This window comes from Mercurialis annua, linkage group LG2 (genome assembly GCF_937616625.2).
Source record: "Mercurialis annua linkage group LG2, ddMerAnnu1.2, whole genome shotgun sequence".
Taxonomy (NCBI): Eukaryota; Viridiplantae; Streptophyta; class Magnoliopsida; order Malpighiales; family Euphorbiaceae; genus Mercurialis; species Mercurialis annua.
The window spans coordinates 14,250,180-14,273,713 of record NC_065571.1 but is presented as its reverse complement, the minus strand read 5'-3'; the positions used below and the strand labels follow the sequence as shown (position 1 = coordinate 14,273,713).

At 32.1% G+C, this 23,534-nt stretch overlaps 2 protein-coding genes across 4 annotated transcripts; one reads left to right on the top strand and one right to left on the bottom strand.

Moving 5' to 3' along the window:
* The first annotated feature begins 707 nt into the window (after nt 1–707).
* Nucleotides 708–17,697, top strand: LOC126669472 (protein DETOXIFICATION 18-like). The gene is made up of 7 exons (XM_050362947.2): nt 708–1,041; nt 7,488–8,032; nt 8,515–8,601; nt 16,439–16,495; nt 16,575–16,813; nt 16,922–17,040; nt 17,457–17,697. The coding sequence occupies exons 1-7, from the start codon at nt 781–783 to the stop codon at nt 17,586–17,588; spliced, it is 1,440 nt and encodes a 479-aa protein (XP_050218904.1). The 5' UTR covers nt 708–780; the 3' UTR covers nt 17,589–17,697.
* LOC126669471 (protein DETOXIFICATION 18-like) lies at nt 6,433–20,759 on the bottom strand. 3 transcript variants are annotated; one of them, XM_050362945.2, is made up of 7 exons: nt 20,380–20,757; nt 19,378–19,922; nt 19,206–19,292; nt 19,063–19,119; nt 18,612–18,969; nt 18,369–18,518; nt 6,433–6,536 (listed from the first exon to the last, which is right to left on the bottom strand). In XM_050362945.2, exons 1-6 carry the CDS (start codon nt 20,668–20,670, stop codon nt 18,387–18,389), a joined length of 1,470 nt encoding a protein of 489 aa, XP_050218902.1. In that variant the 5' UTR covers nt 20,671–20,757; the 3' UTR covers nt 6,433–6,536; nt 18,369–18,386. The 3 variants fall into 3 exon arrangements, with proteins under 3 accessions (XP_050218902.1, XP_050218901.1, XP_050218903.1); XM_050362944.2 differs by lacking the exon at nt 6,433–6,536 and having other exon boundaries at nt 18,213–18,518; XM_050362946.2 differs by lacking the exons at nt 6,433–6,536; nt 19,206–19,292 and having other exon boundaries at nt 18,213–18,518; nt 20,380–20,759.
* Nucleotides 20,760–23,534: the final 2,775 nt, after the last annotated feature.

Sequence of the window (23,534 nt, the reverse complement as noted above, 5' to 3'; positions counted from 1 at the left end):
AAACAATAACATTAACAATATCTCAGGTACCAGATTGTGTCCAAGAACCCGGGTCTTTTAATTCGATGCACGACATCTCATGCATTGACAAGTGATTAAGATATTTAGTTGGTAGAAAAGGCATTCTGAGCCATGTTATCCATTTCTAGTATAAAGCTATTAGGCTGTCATAAGTCTAAGCATACTGGGCACCCCATGGCCCTTTCCGCTTTCAATGTCTTTTAAAAGGACCTTGCGGGATGGGACAATTTCTGGTGCAGACGCACATCCGGAGCATCGCGCTCACAATAGCGACTTCTCCGAGGATTATGTTCTGAAGAGGGAACGATTTTTGACCGAAAGGATAGACCTACATGACTTATTACCCGATTATATACCAAGAGCTTTTTTGTTGGATTGCATTGCATATGCCTTTAGATATTTCAAGGTCCCTCTTAACCTACCGTTGTCCTCGCTGAAACTACCCAAAGTTTCATTCTGTCTCGAGAGATCAACAACCGCTGCATACATATCTATTTCAAATGACATAAATTCTAAATCTCTCTCTATGATACCAACACTATATTGCTTAAACGTCATAAATTTGGCATAATTCTAACCAAAACTAATGAATAAACGTATGCACATTAATGCATGCAAGGATAACTATATGATATGAATTTCTATATATATTAGTTAATTTGGACCACTTCACTCGGCCTAAATATGATCTATATATATACATAGCCGAAGAACATTGAAGTTTCTCATTATAACAAGTAAATAAATAATAAGTTTACAATGCAAGACAATATTGAAATGTTGTTGAAGGAAAAACCATTATTAGATGGTAATGGTAGGAAAAACATTAATACTATGGAGTACCACGTAGAAGAGGCAAAGAACCAGATTTTATTTTCTCTGCCGGTGATTCTTACAAGTATTTTCTATTACATGATAACTCTGGTTTCTCTCATGTTTGCTGGTCACCTTGGTAAGCTTGAGCTCGCCGGCGCCACCCTCGCCGATTCATGGGCTTCTGTCTCTGGCTTTTCCTTTATGGTAACTTTCATCTCTATCTCTTGAGTTAATGATCATAGTAATATGCTAAATTGAATCTTCTTCTTTAATATTTTCGGGATAAATTTTTTAAAAAAAACTTACGGGTTTTAAAATATATTATATTAAAGATTTTCTTATAACAAAATTAGTACTTAGATATCTAAAAGTTTCAAATGTGACACTATCGCAGGTGAATAAGATGAGTGCAGAAAAAAAAATATAAATTTAGTTTTTTAATTTATCTTATATATAAAAGTAATGATGGATTCCCTAAAAAAAGTATGATGGATGAACATAAATATTTAATGCATAGTGGCAAAAATAATATTTAAATTTAGGCTTAATCACTCAAAAACCCCTCACCTTAGCCTCTTTTATAATTATACCCTAACATAGTAATTTTTTCAATTTTATTCTAATTTAAATTTTTATGTTTCAATTGTACCTTAAAATATTAAATTGGCCCCTTTTCACTTAGAAAATAGTTTAAAATAAATTTTTATCTTTTATATTATTAATAATTAGGGTCTAATTGAAACATAGGCTAAAATGAAGGATTATATTAAACTTTTTTTTAAGTAAAAAGAGATCAAATTAATGCTTTACGGTACAATTGAAATACAAAAAGACAAAATAGGATAAAATTGAAAAAATTCATACGTCAGGGTATAATTATAAAAGCGGCTAAAAGTGGGTCTTTTTTAATGATTAGGCCTTAAATTTATGAATGGAGCAACATAGAGAATATTTTGAGCATCCTTTTAGATTTTTAACTATTTATAAAATTAAATTCAGGTCTTTCTGATTATTAACTTATTAATAAACAGGGAGATATGTTCATTTATTTATTTAACAATTTCTATAATTATACTATTTATTTTTGTATTCTCGCAACTCTTACTATAAGTAAATTGTACATTAATATACTATATTACCTATTAAGATTCATGTAGAATTTTATTATATCATTTAATAATAGGATTAGCTAGGACTATAGTTACTCTATTATTAATTATTAAGGATATTTAATGAGACTAAGATTAGGGGTGGGAATGGACCGGCTAACCGGTCCACGAGGGTTATTTTTAAACCAGAAAATAGTAGTACGGTTTTTCAAATTAAAAACCCAAATTTAAAATTTTAAACGGTTAACCATTAAATCGGTTAACCATTTAAAACAGTTTGATTTTTCGGTTTTGCGGTTTTTAACCATGTAACCATTAAATAATTAGATACCAAAAGAAAAAAAAATATAGATAAAATTTTAAATATAATCTAACAATTAAACTTTAATTTCTATTCTATTTAATTATTACAATATAAATCTTATATATTCCTACTTCAATTAGGTAAATAGTTTATTATAAAAATAAAATTCTTTCAAAATATTATATATATATATATATATATATATATATATATATATATATATAATTTATAAAAATATGTTTTATTTATAAAACGGTTAACCGGTTAACCATGGTTTTTAAAACTCCAAAACTTAAATCTAAACCATTAACCATAAAAATTTAAAATCAAAACCTAAATCTAAACTCTTGGATCGATTAACTATCAGTTTGGTTTTACGGTTTCGGTTCAGTCAATCGGGTTGACCGATTTTTTTACCCACCCCTAACTAAGATACACTATTAACAAAATTACTATAAGAACTAATAAAATTATAAAAAATTAGGTTTATTTAAATTATAAAAGATCCAATGGTTAAACAATTTAGATATGTGTTGCTTTTATCAATTCTAACTAAGTTTTTAATATTATTAATAATACTCTTATTTTTAATAAAGGGTTAATCTCAATAAAATACCAACTTCTTACGGGTTTCGTCAGTTATATCCAAATCTTCAAAATCAGATAGTTTAACTAATTTTGAAATATTTTAAACCCTTTTTAGCCATTCAAGAATCGAACCGAAATAATTGTCACCTCACTCGCCACATCACTGCCAACTCAACATAAATTACTGAAATAAAATACCAAATATTGCAAATTTTATTAGGTATATCAAAATCCTTTAAAATCGGCTAATTTAGCCAATTTTGTGATATTTTAAATCTTTTTTTATCCATTCATGAATCAAACCAAAAAAATTGTCATCTCACCAGTCACATTGCTGCTAACGCAGCATAAATCATTAAGTGAAAATGAGTTGACATCATCAACGAAACCAAAAACATTACTAACCAAATTATATCAAAAATAAAACTAAAATCAAATCCAATCTAAAATTTGAAATCTAATTAAATCTTAATTTAAATTAAATTAATTTATTTAAAATATCATTTATTTAATTAAACGTTAATCATCTCGAGATATTATTTTTAATCCGAAATAAAATCTACTTAAATTTAAATTTAAAATCTAATTAAATTTATTTAATCGGTTTATTAATTTTTTTAAAAATTCTATTTACTAAAATATCAATTTATCTCAAAATTTTAAAAATATTATTCTAGATTTTAATTCTGAGACGCCATCTTACACTCTGACTAAGTAGCTTCATCAATAGAAAAGACGAGCTACCTGCATTGATATACCAAATTATATTTTCTTGCAATATTATCTTCCCATGTTATTTTATAGTTTTTAGTAATTAAAGTTTAATTTTACTTCCAATTTTTTTCTGACCCGCCTAGAACCGGAACCAGCCGGTTTTGATTCGGTATGGAACCGACACTTAGACGGTTCTAGGCTGGTTCCGTTCTTTCTTGAATTGCGACCCGTCAATTTTGAACAAAAACTCCCGGGTTATGAACTGTAGCACCTCTACATACAGTCGTTAAGGGATTATAAAAATTGTTTTCCACTTGTCCCCAACTCTTATTTGAATATGGTGGTATCGTCTTTTCAAATGCATCTTGGTAAAATCGTTGTTCCACTGATCAGATCAAGTAAATCATCCATCTGTCAAATAGGAAAACGGTACTGAACTTTAGTTTTATTTATCACCAGAATGTCCACGCACATACAAAAAGTCCCATGCTTTTTGGGTGTGAGAAGGGCTGATACTGCACATGGACCCATACTTTTGCGCACATGTCCCTTTAGTCAGTAACTCGCCCACATGCCTCTGCAATTCCTCATGTTTTGTGGGACTCATTCTGTAATGCTGTGAATTAGGCAAGGCTTCTCCCGGCTCTATATCAATGTGATGTTGGATATCATGCATAAGTGGTAACGTGGATGGTAAGTCATCTAGGAACATATCTGCAAATTCTACGAGCAGCGGTGCTACTACCTCTAGAACTGCTGATTCCTCCACAGTTTCCTTCCCAATTAGCACATACATAGTGTTTGAAGTCTGCAACTCTTCCTCAAACTGTGCTAGAGACAGAAAATTCATGCTACTCTCCACAAACTTTAGTGCCTCAATATGCAAACTAGGCTGTAAAACAATTTTAACACTTTTGAACACAAAACAATAAGTGGTATTCTGACAATCATGCATGATCTTTCGATCAACTGCCAAGGTCGCCCTAACAAAAAATAACATGCATTCATAGAAACCATATCACACCAAACATAATCTCTATATCGTGTACCAATAGAGAAACACATTAAAGTACATAATATACAATAACCTCACTACCTGTTATAAGCCATACCAATTTATATGCTTTTGGGTATTTCTTGGTATGAATGCCTAACTTATGGACTGCCTCTCCGAGATTATATTCTCATAACTATTAGCATCTATGATGAAATAGCACACCTTCCCTAAAATAGTGTAGGTCGACTGACAAATATTGCTTCGAACCAATTCTCATCGGCTGCCTTGAGTGTCTAGCAAGCACACCTGACGACAGGTGCAATCCCTGTATTACCGTACACCACCTCCTCCTCAAGGCTCTTGTCAAAAACTGGATCACCCATCATCTCTAACTACTCATCATGAAAGTCATCAGTGTCCGGAAGAAAGGTTTTATGGTCTGTGGTTTTTAACAATATCCATGCCTATGACCCATCTCTTCACAACAAAAACAACAAATATTATCACTACTAGAAGGTCTATAAAATTGATAAAATATCCGTACCTATACCGAGTGCACCACTCGTTGTCCTGTTCTCCACGCCACTACTGCCACTACAAGATGTACCCGTTACTGCAGAATTACCAAAACTGTTTGTACCCTTGTCCTACTTTTCTATATGCTGCGCCTTTTGATGAGCGACCGAAAGTGACACCAAATCAAACAGATTGAACATGTCTTGAATTGAGACCAACAAACCACCAATATATCTTGCCACCAACTGATCCTCTGTCTCCTACATCTTATTTTGAGTAATCTATTGGAAATATTTCGTGGTATAGTCGTCCACAAATTTGCTTCTTTGTCCCAAATTTTGCAACCTTTTGTACATTAGTCATTGAAAATTAAAAGGCATAAATTTCATTTTCAAGTGTTTCTTTATCTTCTCCTACGTACCAATCTTGGATTTTCCCAACCGGTTATGTATCCATTTCAACTACTGCCACCACGTCGTTTCTCTATCACGCAATCTAGTTGCCAATAAGGGTACATGTCAGTTAGTCGTTACATCTTTGAATTCTAAAATATCCTCTACCTTGGCCAGCGAATCAAGGAAGTCCTCAAATTTGAGGCCTCCATGAAACTCCAAAATTTTAGTATGCATCATGCTCTCCCAACGCCATCGGTCATCCTTCCCACGCGCTCTCTACCTTCGCTATGGAACCTCCTCGTAATACTCATCATTATCCTCATTGCCAAATATAGGAAACCCTTCACTTGGCGGATCTTAGCCTCGATTAGGCGGTTGGTTAATCGTGTTTCGGTTGGCTAACAGCGCACCCATCCGTTCTGCCATCTGTTCCATAATATGTTCAATTTGTTCCTCTATCCTATAGTGAATCTCATCGAGTTGCCGTTCGACCTAACAAATACGGTCACTCTTTTTCTTCTTGCACACGTTGCTTATTTCTCCTTGCCGGCATGGCTGAATCTGAAACGATGTGGCTCTCATACCAAATGATGTAGTGGAAGTCACAACTATAAACTGAATAATTTAAATATTGTTTATTGCACATAATACTAGAAAATAACTTCTCAAACCTATTGATTCAATAATAAGAATTATAGGATTTAGACATCAAACGTTCGTTGACAGAAATTTGGAAAATAATTAAATTTGTCTTAAAACAACATCAAATGCCGTCCTACAACTCATAAGGCTATTTAAATACTAAAGTAAAGCAAAAACCCTAAATTTGGTATAAAACGAAATAAAATAAACACTTTTAAAAACTGTAATAGTCACAAAAAACGCCACTTTAGAAGCCTAGACGATGGCGGCCTAAAAGCGACATTGATTATGAGCTTAGCTGATAAGTGTCATCTGTTGCTTCATTTCCAATATATTTTGGCTCAGGAACCGCCCAAACACATCTCCAATTTTGGAAGAATTACGAAACTGCCACTAAATCACTTTGTGCTCTCTTTTCTCCACGAACATAAAATCTGTCTCCACAACAGCATGAACCGGCAATCCATACTATATATGAAATTATTAATGGGGGACATATGCATTTGAAAACGTTTCCATTTTGTGTAACAAAACATAACTAGTGAAGTATTTCATACAGATCAACTTATACAGATACAACAACAAGAGTGACATCGTGCTCAGGGTGGGCGGCTCAGCTAACTCCGCTACGCCCAATGGTCTGTTGTTCAAGGCACAAAGGGCAGTCACTGGAGCTCGACCACCCTAAGTCTTTTGAATATTTTTATACATTGAATACTGACTTAGTTGGAAATATATTATATACAAACCTAAACTACTTAGCCTCCGTACTCCATAAGTACTCAACCTACCTTTTTATATAAGAGACACGAGGAAAACGACACCTTTAATTTCCCTGTAATAGTTGTTAGTAATCCTTTAAGAGTATTTGATAGATAATAACGCTGGAACATAACTCATATACTAAGTATTATACCTAATGACTATTAAGTATAGGCCAAATGATAAAAAAAAGGCCGAACCTTTTATGAAAATTTCAGAAAAGTCCAATCCTTTCAGTTTTATCCAATTTATCCTGAAACACGTGATTTCGTTTCAATTTTGTCCAATTATATAATTTTGCTCATGTGGCGCCTACGTGGCGTTGATGTTGCAGTGCCACACATCAGCGCCACATAAGTAAATTTGTGTAGTTGGACAAAATTGAAACAAAATCATGCGTTTGAAGACACATTGGATGAAATTGAAAATTTTGGACTATTGTGAAATTTTTATGAAAGGTTTGGTCTTTTTTGATTATTTGGCCTTAAGTATAACTAATTAAAGTTTATTTTTTCAACAAATTATATTTATTTACAAATGATTACCTTAATATTTTTCAATTTTGAAGAAAACGTATTGATAATCTTCATTGTTGATCCTAATTTTCAATGAGGATTTTACAGATAGGGTTAAGTGAAGCACTTGAAACACTTTGCGGTCAAGGTTTTGGTGCCAAGTTGTATGGAATAATGGGAATGCATCTACAAGCATCTTGCATCATATCCTTTTTCTTCTCGATTATCATATCAGTAATATGGCTACACACGAAACCAATTTTAATCATACTTAACCAAGATCCTGAGATATCTGCAACTGCTTCCCTTTACCTGAAGTACCTGATTCCAGGCTTATTTGCATACGGATTTCTCCAAAACATCTTGAGGTTTCTTCAAACACAATCTGTAGTCATGCCCCTTGTTATATTCTCATTCATACCAATGTGTATTCATATTGGTATTGCTTATGCTCTAGTTCACTGTACTGCACTCGGATTTAAAGGAGCGCCAATTGCAACTTCCATTTCGCTATGGATATCGGTTCTTATGTTGGTTATCTATGTGATTTGTGCAAAGAAATTTGAGCATACATGGAATGGATTTTCTTTTGAATGTTTGCGTTACGTTCTTGTTGACTTAAAACTAGCATTGCCTTCTTCTGCAATGACATGGTAAGGCTTATCAATATTTTTAAGCCAAAACATATCTCAACGTCCCTACATTATACGTTTTTATTTATCTAATACATGTAAATCAATCGGACTTCATCTTCATCAGATTCATTTACTCTAGTTTATTCAATAACCAAATCCTAATATATTTAAAAATCAAATCAAAACAAGTTCAATGGTGTCATTCATTGAAGTATGTTTTGATTTGTTTTTTAATGAAGTGCAAATTATTTCTCTATTGTTGATGTGTAAATTATGGACATTAATTAACGATCTTGGAATTTTTCAATTTTACTCCATATAAAATAAGATAAGAACTTGTTAATTTAAAATAAATAATACACAAACTTCATCAATTTCAACTAATTTTCAAGGATTAAATAGATAAAAAACGTATACTACAAGAACCATAAAATGGATTTTTCTATATAAAAGGCAAGTTTGAAATGTTTTTATGCTTAACCATTTGTAAAACTTGTCAGTTTGGAGGATTGGGCAATTGAAATTTTAGTGGTAATGGCTGGATGGATGCCTAACTCCGAAATCACTACTTCATTGATTGCAATTTGGTATGAAGCTTATATTCTCCTCCTTTTTATACTTCTGTTCCAATGCAAATATCTTCGTTTTAGCTAATCGGCTCGAGCTCAAACTCAAAATTTCACGGATTTGAAGATGATTTTATGAGCCGTTTGGTTTATTTAAAAAAAAACTGAAAATATGAATGGATGATTCTCATTATTTAAATATGCTTGTCTTACCCAATTTCACTAGAAAATGAGAATGTGATTTTCCTTCCAATTGGAATTCCCATTTCCCCTTCACCAATGAGAATGAATTAAGGGGCCGTTTGGTTCAAGGTTGGAAATCGGAATGAGAATAAGAATGAGAAGGAATGAAAAATGAAATGATTGTATCATATGTTATTTGATGCAGTAAATTAATGTAACAATAGAAAGGTGATGTAAAAAATTATTTATTATATATATTTTAATAAAAACATATTTATTATTTATTTTAAAAAAATTAATTTATTTAGAAAAAAATTATTTTTTTTTAAATTTTTTTTATTTTTGTAAAAAATATTTTTTGTTTTTTAAAAAATATTTTTTCTTTAAATATTTTTTCTTTAAATACTTTTTATTTTTAAATAAATATTTGAAAATATATTTAATAATTATGTATTATTTATTTATTAGTAAAATAATTAATTGAATTTTGAATCACTTGAAAATGAAAAGTTTATTCTCATAGGGGAGGGGAAATGGGCGGGCAATTACATTTCCATTTTCTATTAAATTTTAATAAATAAACACAGATAATGGAAATCATTCATTTCCATTCCCCTTTAATTTTTGGGTTTCGTGCACAAATGCTTGAATAAGTGGATTAGATTGCAAAGATACGCTCGGACTAAATCTTATGCAGTTATACGCTTTTTTAATATGTTAGATAACAAATATACATAGTATTTCTTTTTGATGTTTGACCCATTCATACACGTGTGTAAACCTACTCCTATTTCATGCATCTACTATTATTCTCTTGCTAAAAACTCTATAAATCAAATTATAATATTAATTCATTTTGATTATCTATTTAATTTTTTATTAATATAAGGAGGGTCACATCAAGATAACCAAAAATGTTATATTTTTCATTTTAAAGTAAGATTCTGTTTTAATATATTTTACCTTAATATAAATAAAACAAATTAATAAAAAAGATTCTCTTTTAATTTATTTTATCATAATATAAATAAAAAAAATTAATAAATAAAAATTAAAGGTATTAGCAAAATAAATTTTAATATTTTTTTTTTTTGCAATTTAAACCTAACATTTAAAACGTTACGAAATAAATTCTAACTTTTTCATTTTTTTTCGTCCATTATTTTCGTATGTGGCAGCCATATTATTGGCATATCAAATTCTAACGTTTTAAAATTTTACAAATAAAATCCCTACATCTTGTATTTTTGCAATCTGTAGCCTAAAATGGATGATAAAATGGTCGGAATTCAAGACGAGGCTATAAAATACAAAAATTGGAAAAGTTAAAATTTGTTTCGTAATATTTTAAATGTTAGGGTTAAATCTCTAAAAAGGTGAAACATTGGAATTTGTTTTGCCAATATCCCTAAAGATTATTAATATGTATTAAAAACAATAATTTATAAATTAAAAATAAAATAAAAAGGAAGATATGTATGAAAATTAAATTTGATTTGATTTTAGTTTTAATTATTCATTAATTGTCTTTTTAATTGATCGTTGATTATTTTTTATTTGTTCGCTAGTTGCTCTTTTGTTTGATTTTCGGTTGCTCGTTAGTTACTTCTTGGTTGTTTATTAGTTGCTCGTTAGTTGATTTTTAGTTGCTTTTTATTTATCTTCACGTCAATCATTTCCTCCCTTCATGTTTAACAACCACTTATACAAATTGATTACTCTTATTTACCAACAAACAATATATATTTATTATCTACTATTTTTACAAATTGTTTTGAAGAATATTTGCATATGTGTCTTTAACAAATATATATGTCTTTAAAAGTTAAAGGAAAAAGGTACAAAAATGACCCTAATGTATAGCCCGCGTCTCATGTTGACACATCATGTATTTTGGATCTCAAAATAAAGGAGAGTGCATATGTAAATTCCGAACCAACATAATATAAGTCTTTACATTATTTAATATTAATTTACCATCACTACTAGAAAACAGCTGATTAGCGACGGAATTTGGCGACGGATGCCAATTCCGTCGCTAATCAGCTGTTTAGCGACGGATTTAGCGACGGACTATGTCCGTCGCTAAATCCACCATGTTTAGCGACCGATTAATTCAATTCGGTCGCTACTTTTGGAGGGAACATGGCGGGAACGGAGGCGCCAATTTGCTTTGGTACATTAGCGACGGATTATTTACGTCCGTCGCTAATTTTGTAAATTACCGACGGATATAGAGTTCCGTCGGTAAATCATCCCTTAATGAAACGATGCGTTTCATTAAGGGTTATGTTTTTACCGACGGAATTACCGACGGACTAGTTCCGTCGGTAAAACCTTAACCTAACTTACCCACTTCCTTTTTTCTCACTCTCAGACTCTCTCTCTCTCTTTTTTTTTCCGCCGCTCTCCCTCTCCTTCTCTCCTTTTCCGGCGAAATCACTCTCCCTCTCCGCCCTCTGCCCTCTCTTTTCCGGCGAAATCCCTCTCCCTCTCCTTCCCTCTCTTTTTTCTTCACCGACCGCCTCCTCTCCTCCCTCTCTTTTTTCTCCGCCACCACTGCTCCTCTCCGGCGAAAGCATTCCGGCGCCATTTCTCTCCCTCCTCTTTCCGGTGAGTTAGTTTATATATTTTAATTGTTTTGTTATTTGTTTAATTATATAATAAAGTTGTATTTTTTTTAAATAGAAACCGCTGCCTGCCGCCCTCCGCCGCTGCTGACCTCCGGCCACCGGTTTTGTCCGCCGCTGCCAACCTCCGATCACCTCTGCTGTCCGCTGCCAACCTCCGATCACCTAGGTTAGTTTTTTTAACTTCAATTTTCAATTTTGATTATTATTAAGTTTAATTAGATTAGAAATTAGTGTTATAATTAAATTAGGTTATTCTAATTGTTTTAAATTAAATTACACTAGTTTATTTAGAGTAGTTAATTAAAGTAGAGATTAAATTATGTGTTTATTATAATTAAAAGAGATTAATTGAAATTATTAATATTTAATTTTGTTTAAAAAATATTAAGTTAGGTTTGTGAAAATTAGGTTAGTTTTAGTAAAGAAGGTTAATTTTTTTAAATGATTATATATTATTAGGCTAATTAAATTGTTGAATGGTGGGTTGAATAAATTATTATTTAGGTTAAATATTTTATTAGATTAATTAATTTGTTATAAAATTAAGTTAGTTTATAAAACTAAGGAACCTATAATTTTAATTTAGGTTAATTAATTATGTTAATTAAATAAAATTAGCGTAATTTATTATTAGCTAATATACTTAATTTGAAATAATTAAAATAAAATGATTTGTTGTTTATGTTGGAATCGAATATGTATTGTTTGCTTGCAGGATTTCCCTGAAAAATGGGTGATGCTCATTTTTAGGGGAAATGCTGCCGGATTTTCGTTAAAGATATTATATCTCTTAGAAAATTTAAAAAAACGTATCTTGATAAAGTATTAATTTGTATTGTTATGATAATCTGATCCAAAACTATTAATGTAGGTTTGTTTCTGACAATTGCTGATAGCCGCTGATCATAGCCATTGTTGTTTGTTTACATAGCTTATCTCCTATTTATTGCGGTTCTGCTCTTCAACAAGTAAGTATTACTGCATTTTTGTATTTCATTTTAATTAGTTAGAGTAAATTGAATAACTGTGCAATTTAATTAACAAAGATTTTATTCACACCGAATAAAATCTTACCTAGCCGTAGAAACCCGTCCCGTGTGTTCAAGAGATTGAACGACACGGGATTGTACGTGTGTACAGTTCGTAAAACTGCTGTCGTCTGCGTAATTTGATCACGAAAAAACATATATGTATGGATATGGTATAAAAATATTCGGTAGTTTTCTGGCGTATGTTCTCCGGGTGGCTATTTAATATAGGCTGTGTAACGCTTATTCCTTACGGAATATATAATTAGCGTTACACACCCTATATTATGTAATGCACCTGGGGAACGACGCCGGAAGGCTGCCGAATATTTTTTCCGTATTCATGCATATATCGTGATCGAATTATGGGGCGCCAGTTTTGCGAATGGGATAGGACCCTACCCTTTTAGCAGTCAATTACATTGACTTTGCTACTGAGCTTATGAACCAGTACCTAATTGTACGTCCTCCAGAAATGAATCCAGACCGCAGCTGGATGTATACGAGGCATGACAGAGCCCACTTTGGCTGAGTTGCATGTTCGGTTGCACCTGACCAAAGCAGATCGGACTGTCTTTGTTGACAAGAGATCAAAGGATAAAAATGTAAGTTTATTTAACCTTAAGTGACTGTTTAATATGACTTATATATAACTTTAATTATATAGACGTTGTTTATAGGATGTTTACGTGTTTGTTGTGGGTGTTGTGATTGCTGTTACTTATAGTTGAACAGAGTGTCTGTAGTTTTTGCAGGATGTCCCTGAAAAATGGGTGATGATCAAATTATAGACAAAATGCTGCCCAATTTTAGTTAGAAATGTAGGTTTAACTAATTTAAAAATTTGTATTTTTTAAATCTCAGGACCGTTTTCAGGCAGAGCTTGCTGCAGCAACACAGTCTCAGGCAGCTGGAGAAGGGAGTTCGTCGACTCCAGAGCCGATCGACGAGAACGAGCTGTTTTTGTCTCTCGAGGCAGTCAAGAAGCAGCGAGTCTACGGTATTGGATCGGCTTCAGCATCCTACATCGGCCAGAGCAGCGCTAGCCGATTGCGCCGCGGCGGATCATCCCAGCAGGGGAACGTTAGTACTGAGGACATAGAGCAGCGTATTGCTAGGGAGGTTGAGGAGCGGCTCGAGCAGCGGATTCGTACTGTGGAGGCGGGTTTCGAAGAGCGGGTCGAGCAGCGGATCCGTACTGTGGAGGCGGGTTTCGACGAGCGGATCCGTACTGAGCTTGCGCGGCTGATGACTACACTCCCACCCGAGTTACGCCCGCAGTTCCCACCACCCCCACCCCCTCCTGCTGATGACACCACCAGTTTAGAGTAGGCTTCTGATACACTTGGACATATTTATGTTTTTTGTTCGTATACTTTAATATTAGTGTTTTTTGTATGCTTTTTGACGTTTATATATATATATATTACGGATTTGGTTATATATATTTATTGTTTCTTATGTATGTGAATGGTATATTTAACAGGTCTAACGAATAACAGAAAAAATATGAAAATAAGCCGTAAAAAAATAAAATTTTGCCAAAAATAGGTAATTTAGCGACTACCTGGTTTAACTTTAGCGACGGATTTTCCGTCGCTAATTAAACATGACACGACTGTTTCTTGCAGTTGGCGACGGAATTTTCCGTCGCCAATTGAAAGAAACAGCGACGGAATTGGCGACGGAATTTCCGTCGCTAAGTTAGCGACGGAAATTCCGTCGCCAATTCCGTCGGGAAATTGGTCGGTTGGCCGACCAATTTCCCGACCTCCTGCCTCCAACTTACCGACGGAATATTCCGTCGGTAAGTTGGCGACAGACAGTCTTTTGGGTCGCTATTACAATTAGCGACCCAAAATTTACCGACGGACCGAGTCCGTCGGTAATCCGTCGCTAATTGTAATTAGCGACGGATTTCAGGTGTTTAGCGACGGAAAAATCCGTCGCTAAACACCTGTTTTCTAGTAGTGCATAAGTTTAGAGAAGCTACACGCATAAATATAAAAATTTATCATAAAATCTAGATCAACAATGCATGAGCAACTAAAGAGCAATAAAAAAACAACCAACGAGCAATCAGAATTTGAATCAGAAATCGGTAATGTCAGAACAATTTCAAATTTTGATTTGTTTATTTTAGATGTACAAGGATGATATTTATTATGCACTAGATTATGGTATATTTCTTTGCTCGTTTAGTTTATTGTATTTTTAAATTCGAATAATCTTTTTAAATTAAGGAGATGAAATGAGAAATAATGTTGTAACTCGTAAGTTATGAGAAAATCTGCATGAATTAAATTTTTGTTATTTTTTACTATTTGTTTTGTATCACTTAGTACTAGATCAAGTTAACAATCAAAAGGTGTCAGACGTAAATATATTTATTGTGTTGTTTTTAATTATAAACATAATTTTACATTTATTTTCAACTTTTTAATAACTTTTATGAGTTCTTAAGCAGCTTGTTCGTAGTTTTTTAATAGTTTTCAGTAAATTGGTAGTAGCTTTTAATACTCACAAATCTTCTATGTTTAAACAATATTTCTATATTAAATTTAAATAATGACAGAAAGTATTTTCATATGAGAAAAAGTAACATTAAAATAAATGACAAGTAAACATATAAATAATAATAAAAAAGAATTTTATGACGAAAGAAACTTTAAAACTTTAATTAAAAAATTAAAATTCAAATGTTATGTATGTAAATATAAAATTTAAGTGTCTAAATAAAAAAAAAGAACAGGTGTTTAATTATAACGACAAATGTCTGAAGTTAGATAACAAGTGTTCAAATAAAAAAATTTAAAAAAATTAAATATTTTTACTATAAAAGATATTTGTAAAGTTTTAAGATTTAATTAGTAATATTGATCATATAATAATGTTCTTAATTTAAACTTATCAAAAATCAATTTATTATATCATGCTAATAAAAAATAAAAAAATAAATATTGAAACTATAAAATAAAATTGAAAAACAAAAATCAAATAAAAAAATTAGATAATAAAAAAAACCACAAAATTACTAGCAGATAAAAGAGAAAAAAATATAAACATACACTGATACAAGAAAATAAATGTAACGAATGAAATTATCAGTTTGACAAAAATAATAATTAAAAATTTTAAATATTTGTATTAAACAAAAAAAATTAGCACCGAATATAAACCTATACATGATAGACATATTGGTTTGATAAAATTGAAGTAGATTGGACAAAATAAACTTAGTGGGTATATAAAATAATAAGAAATACCATATCTAATAGTTCATGTAACAAACAAAAACATATATATAGTGGCTTGGAAAAAAGGCGTAGATTTGAAAACAAAAACTTATATAAAGCGCACGCTTGAAAATCAAACTTTAGACTAGGTGCTTTTGTAAAGAAAATATAAAAGAGAGTAAGGGGTGTAATTTCCTCTTAATTTTTCACCAACCAAACACCTCCTTAATTTCATTCTCATAGAAATCAAAATTGAACTTTAAATTTTTAATAATAAATAAATAATAAAAAATTATAAAAAAAACCTATTTTTAAATATTAAAAAATAAATTATCCTTTTTAAAAATAAAAATAAATTAATATTTTATTTTTATTTTTTAAAAAATATTATACAATAATCAAAATATAGAAATAAACTAAAATTGGTTCTCGTTCATAAAAACGTACTTTCAGTACCAACCGAACTAAATTTGATTCCATATCTGCACACTATTATCCATTCCCAATCCTATAGTAATTTATTAAAACAAACAATATATGAAAACCATCATTTCCATTTTTTTCCTTCTCATTTCCATTTCCATTCCGTTTTTGATTCCTAACATTGAACCAAACGACCCCTAAATTTTAAATAGAGTGCAAAACAATCTAACCAAACTGAATACCGAATTGATAAATCCATTTTTGTTTGATATCAAACAATTCATTTGGTTTTGTTCCAATTTAGTTCGAAACTGAGTCCAGACTCCTAATGTTAGTTTAATATCGTGATCGACAGTGTGAAAACAGAAGCTGTAGCCTACATGTTTGCCCATGGTCTCAGTGCTGTAACAAGGTTAGATTGAAATTTTTTTAGTACAAGTTTCATCTTACTCTATGTTTTAGACACTAAAATTATGTACTGCCAATGTCAGTACAAGGATTTCTAATGATCTCGGAGCAGGAAACACCGACAACGCCAAGAAGGCGGTGGCTGTGACACTCAAACTATCAATCCTTATGGCTCTTATAGTTGTCCTAGCTCTAGTCTTTGGTCACAGTATCTGGACTAGCTTGTTCAGTGACAGCCCTGCCATAACACATCAATTCACTATGATGCTGCCATTACTCGCATTTTCGATTACACTTGAAGCAATTCAGGGTGTTTTATCAGGTCCGTAACAATATTTTTTTTTAAATATTCGATAATTATCGTTTTTCTTTACGTAATCAAATTAATTTAGCATTACTTGAGTAACAAGTAAGGTTTTTGATGCCACAGGAGTAGCTAGAGGATGTGGTTGGCAGCACTTGGCTGCCTATGTTAACTTGGGAACATTTTATTTGGTAGGCATGCCTGTGGCTTGTCTCCTTGGATTCAAGTTCCAGCTATATGCTAAGGTATTAAAAAGTTAAAATTTATCGCGGTAACTTAATTCATAATGGTTATCGATTTCCAATTGTTAAAATTTTAGTAATCAAACTTTGATTTTTTTAAAAACCGAAGGTTAGTAAATGAATTTAGATAAAAGTTACTTATGTGGCCGAAGAAAAAGGACTCGTGTTTTAAATTTTTTTCTTATCATTTAATAGTTGGCAATACAAAATAACCTTAAAAAGTATAAAATATGATAAATATTTTATTTATGCCGTCAACGTAAGCAGAAATTCACCAAAAATTATTTAGTGACTTGTCGTTTTTGATAAATTAAAATTTATTTATCAAAATGTAATAATTTGAAAATTTAGTCATCAATAATTGTTCTTTAAAAACAATTATAGGATGTGTAACTTTGCTTTCTTAATTTCAATTACAGGGTTTATGGATTGGCTTAATCTGTGGACTTTGTTGCCAAGCTACTACCTTCTTGTTGGTTACTATGAGAACAAAATGGACCAAGACAGAAAGTTTGATGAATATAGACAATGAACAATCAGTTCTTGTTTAGCTCTTAAAAAGAATGATCATTAAAGAAATAAATTCATTGATTATAGATTAATAGGTTATTTATTGTATATGAATACCAAACATACTAATAATTTATATCAAATTTTAAACTTGAAAAAATTTGCAATCTTATATTTTAGTATATTCCAATATAATTTGTATATATAAAGCAAGCAAAGCTTTACCTTCTAGATGTCTAAAATTGCGTTATAGAAGTATGTGTGAAGCCGTGTTTTAAAAATTGAATCAGTGGCCAAGTCGGTTGAGTAAATTATATATATTTAAATTTGATTATGGTTCATGATCAACCGCCTGTTCAACCGGATCAAGCACTGGTTCAATCCGGATCAACCGGTTCACTCCGGTTGGATAGCTATTTTTAGATTTTAGGATCAGCTGGACCGGAAAGCCGGTCCAGTTTTTTGATCACTTGTGTGAATAACATGCTGAAATTTAACGTAAAAGTCTAAAATATTTTAATAGAGATCGCAGGAATTGCTAACATCTAGCTTCATAATAAATGTAATAAATATAGAATTTCTCGATCCGAATTAAAGATACTTCACTAGCTTTTTATTAATGCGTGAGGCCACAACCGGGAAGTCGAAAAGAAAAAAAACTGAAATTAAAAAAATCAAAACCGAACAAAGATAAATTAGCGAGAGATTCTTGGATACCACAAAGTGAATAAAACAGAGGTTGTTCTGTTTTCTTCAAGAATGAATATCTATGCAACTTCTGAATAACGAACATTGAACATTACAAGTAAGAAATAACTTACCTCGACTGTCTCTTCTTCCTAAGATATGTCTGAATTTTCTTGCTTTCCATTTCCGGAGAAATCTATCGTAGTCCATTTTATGCATAGCGAAATCAACAAAAGGGTTAATGCTTGGCAAGTGAGACCGCATATTAGTCCTATCCATAATCCCTGCTCAGAAAGAGTATCACAGAATGATAAATATCAGCAGATAAAGATTCATAACAAATATAAAAGTTTATGCACATTTATTTCTAAGATTACCTTAGCGTAAAGCTTGAACTTAAATCCAAGAAGGAACGCAATTGGCATTCCGATGAAATAGAATGTTCCCAAGTTAGCATACACCGCCAAGTGCTGCCAGCCGCATCCTCTAGCCACTCCTGATAAGATTCCTTGAACTGCGTCGAGTGTGATGGAGACAGCAAGCAATGGAGTCACTGAGGCAAAGGCATCAATTATGGTTGAGCTACTGCTGAATAAGCTAGCCCATGTGTTATGGCCAATGACTAGAGCCAGATTAATCACAAGAGCCAGAAAAACCGACAACTTTAGAGTTATAAGCATGGCATTTTTGGCTCGGCCTGGATTGTTGGCTCCCAATTCATTCGACACTCTTGTGCTATCAAAATAGTTTTTCATTTCTCAATATCTATGACAATGAAATTTGAGTTGTATAACACAATAAAACAGTGAAATCAGTATCCAAACCAACCTTGCAGCAGCACTCAGACCATAAGTACACATATATGCAACAGCTTCCGTATTCACGCTGAAGACAAGTAAATGATACTATTAGGATTTCTCGAACGCAACTTTTAACAGATTCAACGAAGTATTGTTGAAGCGAAAAACTACCACATTGCTATTAGTGAGGTGGTTTTTTCAGCGTCGGGCATCATTCCAGCTAGTAAAACCAATATCTCAAAAGCCCAGAATTCTAAACTGATAAAGCATCAAATAAAACCAGTAATCTATTAAGATAACAAATTTTGAACCTCGAAACTACTAAATAAACGATTCGACTTACCAAACCATTGCTGCAGAGGGTAAAGCAAGCTTGACGGTTCTGAGGATGTATTGAAATGATTCCGACGAAAGGCCTTCCCACGTAAGCTTGAATTGGCTGGAACAAATCACATATACTATCAACAAAATGGTGCATATCCACAGCGAAATGGAAGCAGCTAATGGAGCTCCCTTGTAACCAAGAGCTGTCCAATTCACTAATGCATATGCAACACCAATGTGTAGGCAGGTTGGAATTCCGGACAACGCGATAAGGGGCAAAACAACAGATTGAGTCTGAAGAAATCTTATGATATTATGCAGGAAAGCGTATGCAAATGCTCCCGGAATAAGGTATTTCAAGTAAACAGCAGCAGCTTTTGCAATTTGAGGATCTTGTTGAAGGAGGACCATTATAGGTTCAGTATAATACCAGACGGCCGATATGATAAAAGCAAACAGAATGGATATAATACATGATGCTTGTAGATAAATTCCTAACATCCTGTATAGTTTTGCGCCAAATCCTTGACCGCATAGTGTCTCAAGTGCCCCGCTCAGTCCGGTCTAGATTTCATAATAAGGAAATACATTATCAAACATGCATTAAATTCAATATCTAAACAAAAGAACTTTCAATTCCATAAGAAATAAATAAGGAAAAAATAGTAGAAAATGAAAGTGATGAATGGACCTATTTAACAGCTAAAACTTATGGCTCTGTATATTGTTATTACATATTATGAATTGTCAACAACTTTTCTCACTGAATAAGACCTTTCCTTTAATTTCCTGTATTATATTACTAATATCAGAATCAAAGATATTCCATATATGAAAAATACTTAAAATATAGACTAAAAATCAGTAAAAAAAACTAAAAATTCTACAATTTTAACGGATCACTAGATGATCAAATTCTTAACCAAGCTAAAAGAACACTAGAAGAGAGAAATAAACAAAAAATAAAAGTTGCAATACAAAATCATAAAGTAGTGAATTTGAAGGTAATAATAAAACATACCATGAAAGCTATGCAAGTAACAGCACACCATGAATTAGCAAGAGTGGCACCAGCAAGCTCAAGCTCACCCAATTGACCAGCAAACATAACAGAGATCAAAGGTATTAAATAGTAGAAAACATTAGTTAAAATCATTGGAAAAGCAAATAATATTTGATTCTTTGCTTCTTCAAAATCCAATACTTTCTTCCACCAACTATCTCTATTATTATCACCTTCTTGGCCTCCATGCCTAGAAGAGTTTAAAAATGGTGTAATAGTATCTGAACTAATGTTTTCTCTTGATGCCATGTTCTTGTTAAAACCTCTATTTTCTAGCTACTTGTTTTGCTTTGGACTACTTCAACCGCCGACACAAACTGTATTCAATGAGATGGACTCTATTGTAATAAAACTGAAACTTTCAAATGGACAATCTTGAAAAAAATTGTTTATTCTACCTCAAAACAGTAAAATTTTAGAAAATATTTTAAAATTTTTCAGATTTATTTTTTTACTCTAATTGTAATTTTACTCTGTTATCACCTAGTTATTATAAAATTATCATTCTGTTATCATGAAATCCCTCGATACATTTTTTTTACGTACGTAATCATAATCTTATCATATTTCATTATCATATAGTTATCATAACGTTATTACACTGGAGTGTTATGTTAGCGACATGATAATATAGTAATATTAACATGATAATCAAAAACTGTTTTATCATAACATTATCATAGATAGTATCATGTCGTTATCATAACATTATATATACCTAGGTATCATAAAATATTATCATCTCGGCATCATATGTTATATTATGATGACGACATGATAATACACTTATAACAACATGAGAATCAATTTTTTTATAGATTTTTTTTTCCAGTGTATGATAACGATATGATAATACAATGATAACAACATGATGGATAGTGCCAGACTTTGGATGGGTAGTGCCACGTTCAAACTAATGAGGTTTGGAGTAAAAAATGGAAGCTATTTATCCCGCCAAAGTCATGAATCTGTTACAGAGAGTGTTGGAACAATTGCCGGTTGAAACATGAATTTTCAAAAAGGCTAAGTCGCGGACTAGGTCGCTCTCTTTTCGACGTTTCGTGGCTCAGTACAGAGGTGCAAAAATGACTATCAACCACGTCGTCCCTGTTGGGTTTTATTGGTTCATAACGCAGCGGAATTTCAAAAATTTATATAAAAACCCAAACCAAGATCCATGTAATTCGAATTAACAGAATAAGTACTTACTTGTATGTCGAATTCAACAGCAATGTAGGAAGGAAGGAGGTGGTTCACTTTGGTGATACCTGGCCTCGGATCAGAAATGCCTCCAAAAGAACGCGTCCTCTACGAGTATCCACACGAACATACCTTAGCCAAAACTAGTGCTTGTGTGCTAGCACTATTGCTTCACAAGCAATTCCGAATTTTAGTGATTTAGTGAATAATGAATTTCGTGATTCTCAAACCAATTGCTTAATGAGTATTTATAGTGATAAATAACATTAGGGTTTGAGACAAATTCGAATTTCAATCTCATTGCAATTCTACAAGTTTATGTTTATCAAAAACTTCTTTTTGATAATTATCCATATATATTAATTACTATATTTATTATCTTCCAAAAATAATAAATTAAGGAAAACACTTATCCTTAAATTTCGAATTAATATATATATTACGAATTATATATATATATATATATATATATATATATATATATATATATATATATATATATATATATATATATATATATATATATATATATAATTAATCACCTAATCACATTTGGCTTGTACAACCCATAACTGTTTTGGGCCTGTTCTTAGTGTGCGACCCTGTAGGTTCATATAACGTTGGCAGTAGGCTCGAAATCCCTATTTCAGCCCACAAGTCATAAGTGGCCTCTAGCAAGACATTATGACTACCCAAGTTATATGAATATCAATAATCCGATTTAACCATTTACAATAATATTTTAATCCCTTTGTCTCTCGATATCCAGATTGAATATAAGGCATAGTTATGTCATCCTTATAACATTCAATCATTAGTTTCTTGACTCTAAGTAGACTGAAAATGATAACTTCTTATCAATTAGCATGGCCATGCATTTTCTTCAGTCTATCTTCTTCAAGGGGCCCATAGATATCTTACTCAAATAAATGAGGGACAAATTCCTTCTCCGTCACTCACATTTCCCACATAGTTACTTTCATATCCAATGACAATCTATTCCATTATCCTGTTAAAGATAATGTAAGACTGTATCAAAATATGAAATAGCTATGTAGAAATCCATGATGATTTCAAGGTCAAAGGATTATACTAATAGAACTGTAATGAGAATTACTTATGACAGTGATCTATGTAGTATTCTCATAGTGGGTCATCCAGTGCCTTATTTCTCAAATAGCACCTATGATTTGACTTAATATCTGATATACATGATTAGTAAAACATAATCATCAGTCAACATCATACTAGTCTCAATGTTCTATTAAGACTAGGGATAGATGGTATATAATTCTTTTATTAAACCTAAAGGTTCTACTATCAAGTCACATACTCGATGACCTTAGAAAGAATTAACCATTCAAGTATTTTAATCATTAATATAAAATGATAAAAACTGCCAATCAATAAATAATAAAATGATAAAGTCAAAACATGGTCAAACATGATTGACCTAGTGCATATCACTAACAATCTCCCACTTGCACTAGGCCCAATCTACATTAAATCTAATTCCCATGGACCTAGTATGACTATCATGCTTAGGCTGTGGAAGAGCCTTAGTTAGCGGATCAGCAACATTATCATTTGTCGAAACTCTGCATATCTTCACGTCTCCTCTCTCAATGATTTCTCGAATGAGATGATAACGTCTAAGTATGTGTTTGGATCGCTGATGTGATCTGGGCTCCTTTGCTTGTGTTATGGCCCCATTGTTATCACATAACAAGTTCACTGGATCGGATATACTAGGAACAACTCCTAATCCAGTTATGAACTTTTTGATCCAAACAGCCTCCTTAGCTGCGTCTGAAGCAGCTATATACTCAGCTTCTGTTATAGAATCAGCAACGGTGTCCTGCTTCGAGCTCTTCCAGCTGAAAGCACCTCCATTCAAACAAAACACATATCCT

Coding starts and splice junctions, on each gene's coding strand:
- LOC126669472 (XM_050362947.2), top strand. CDS start 781: ATGCAAGACAATATTGAAATGTTGTTGAAGGAAAAACCATTATTAGAT. Junction 8,602..16,438: donor ACTTCATTGATTGCAATTTG/GTATGAAGCTTA, acceptor CGTGATCGACAG/TGTGAAAACAGAAGCTGTAG. Junction 16,814..16,921: donor AATTCAGGGTGTTTTATCAG/GTCCGTAACAAT, acceptor TTGATGCCACAG/GAGTAGCTAGAGGATGTGGT.
- LOC126669471 (XM_050362945.2), bottom strand. CDS start 20,670: ATGGCATCAAGAGAAAACATTAGTTCAGATACTATTACACCATTTTTA. Junction 19,923..20,379: donor TTACTTGCATAGCTTTCATG/GTATGTTTTATT, acceptor TATGAAATCTAG/ACCGGACTGAGCGGGGCACT. Junction 18,519..18,611: donor AGTTCAAGCTTTACGCTAAG/GTAATCTTAGAA, acceptor CTTTCTGAGCAG/GGATTATGGATAGGACTAAT.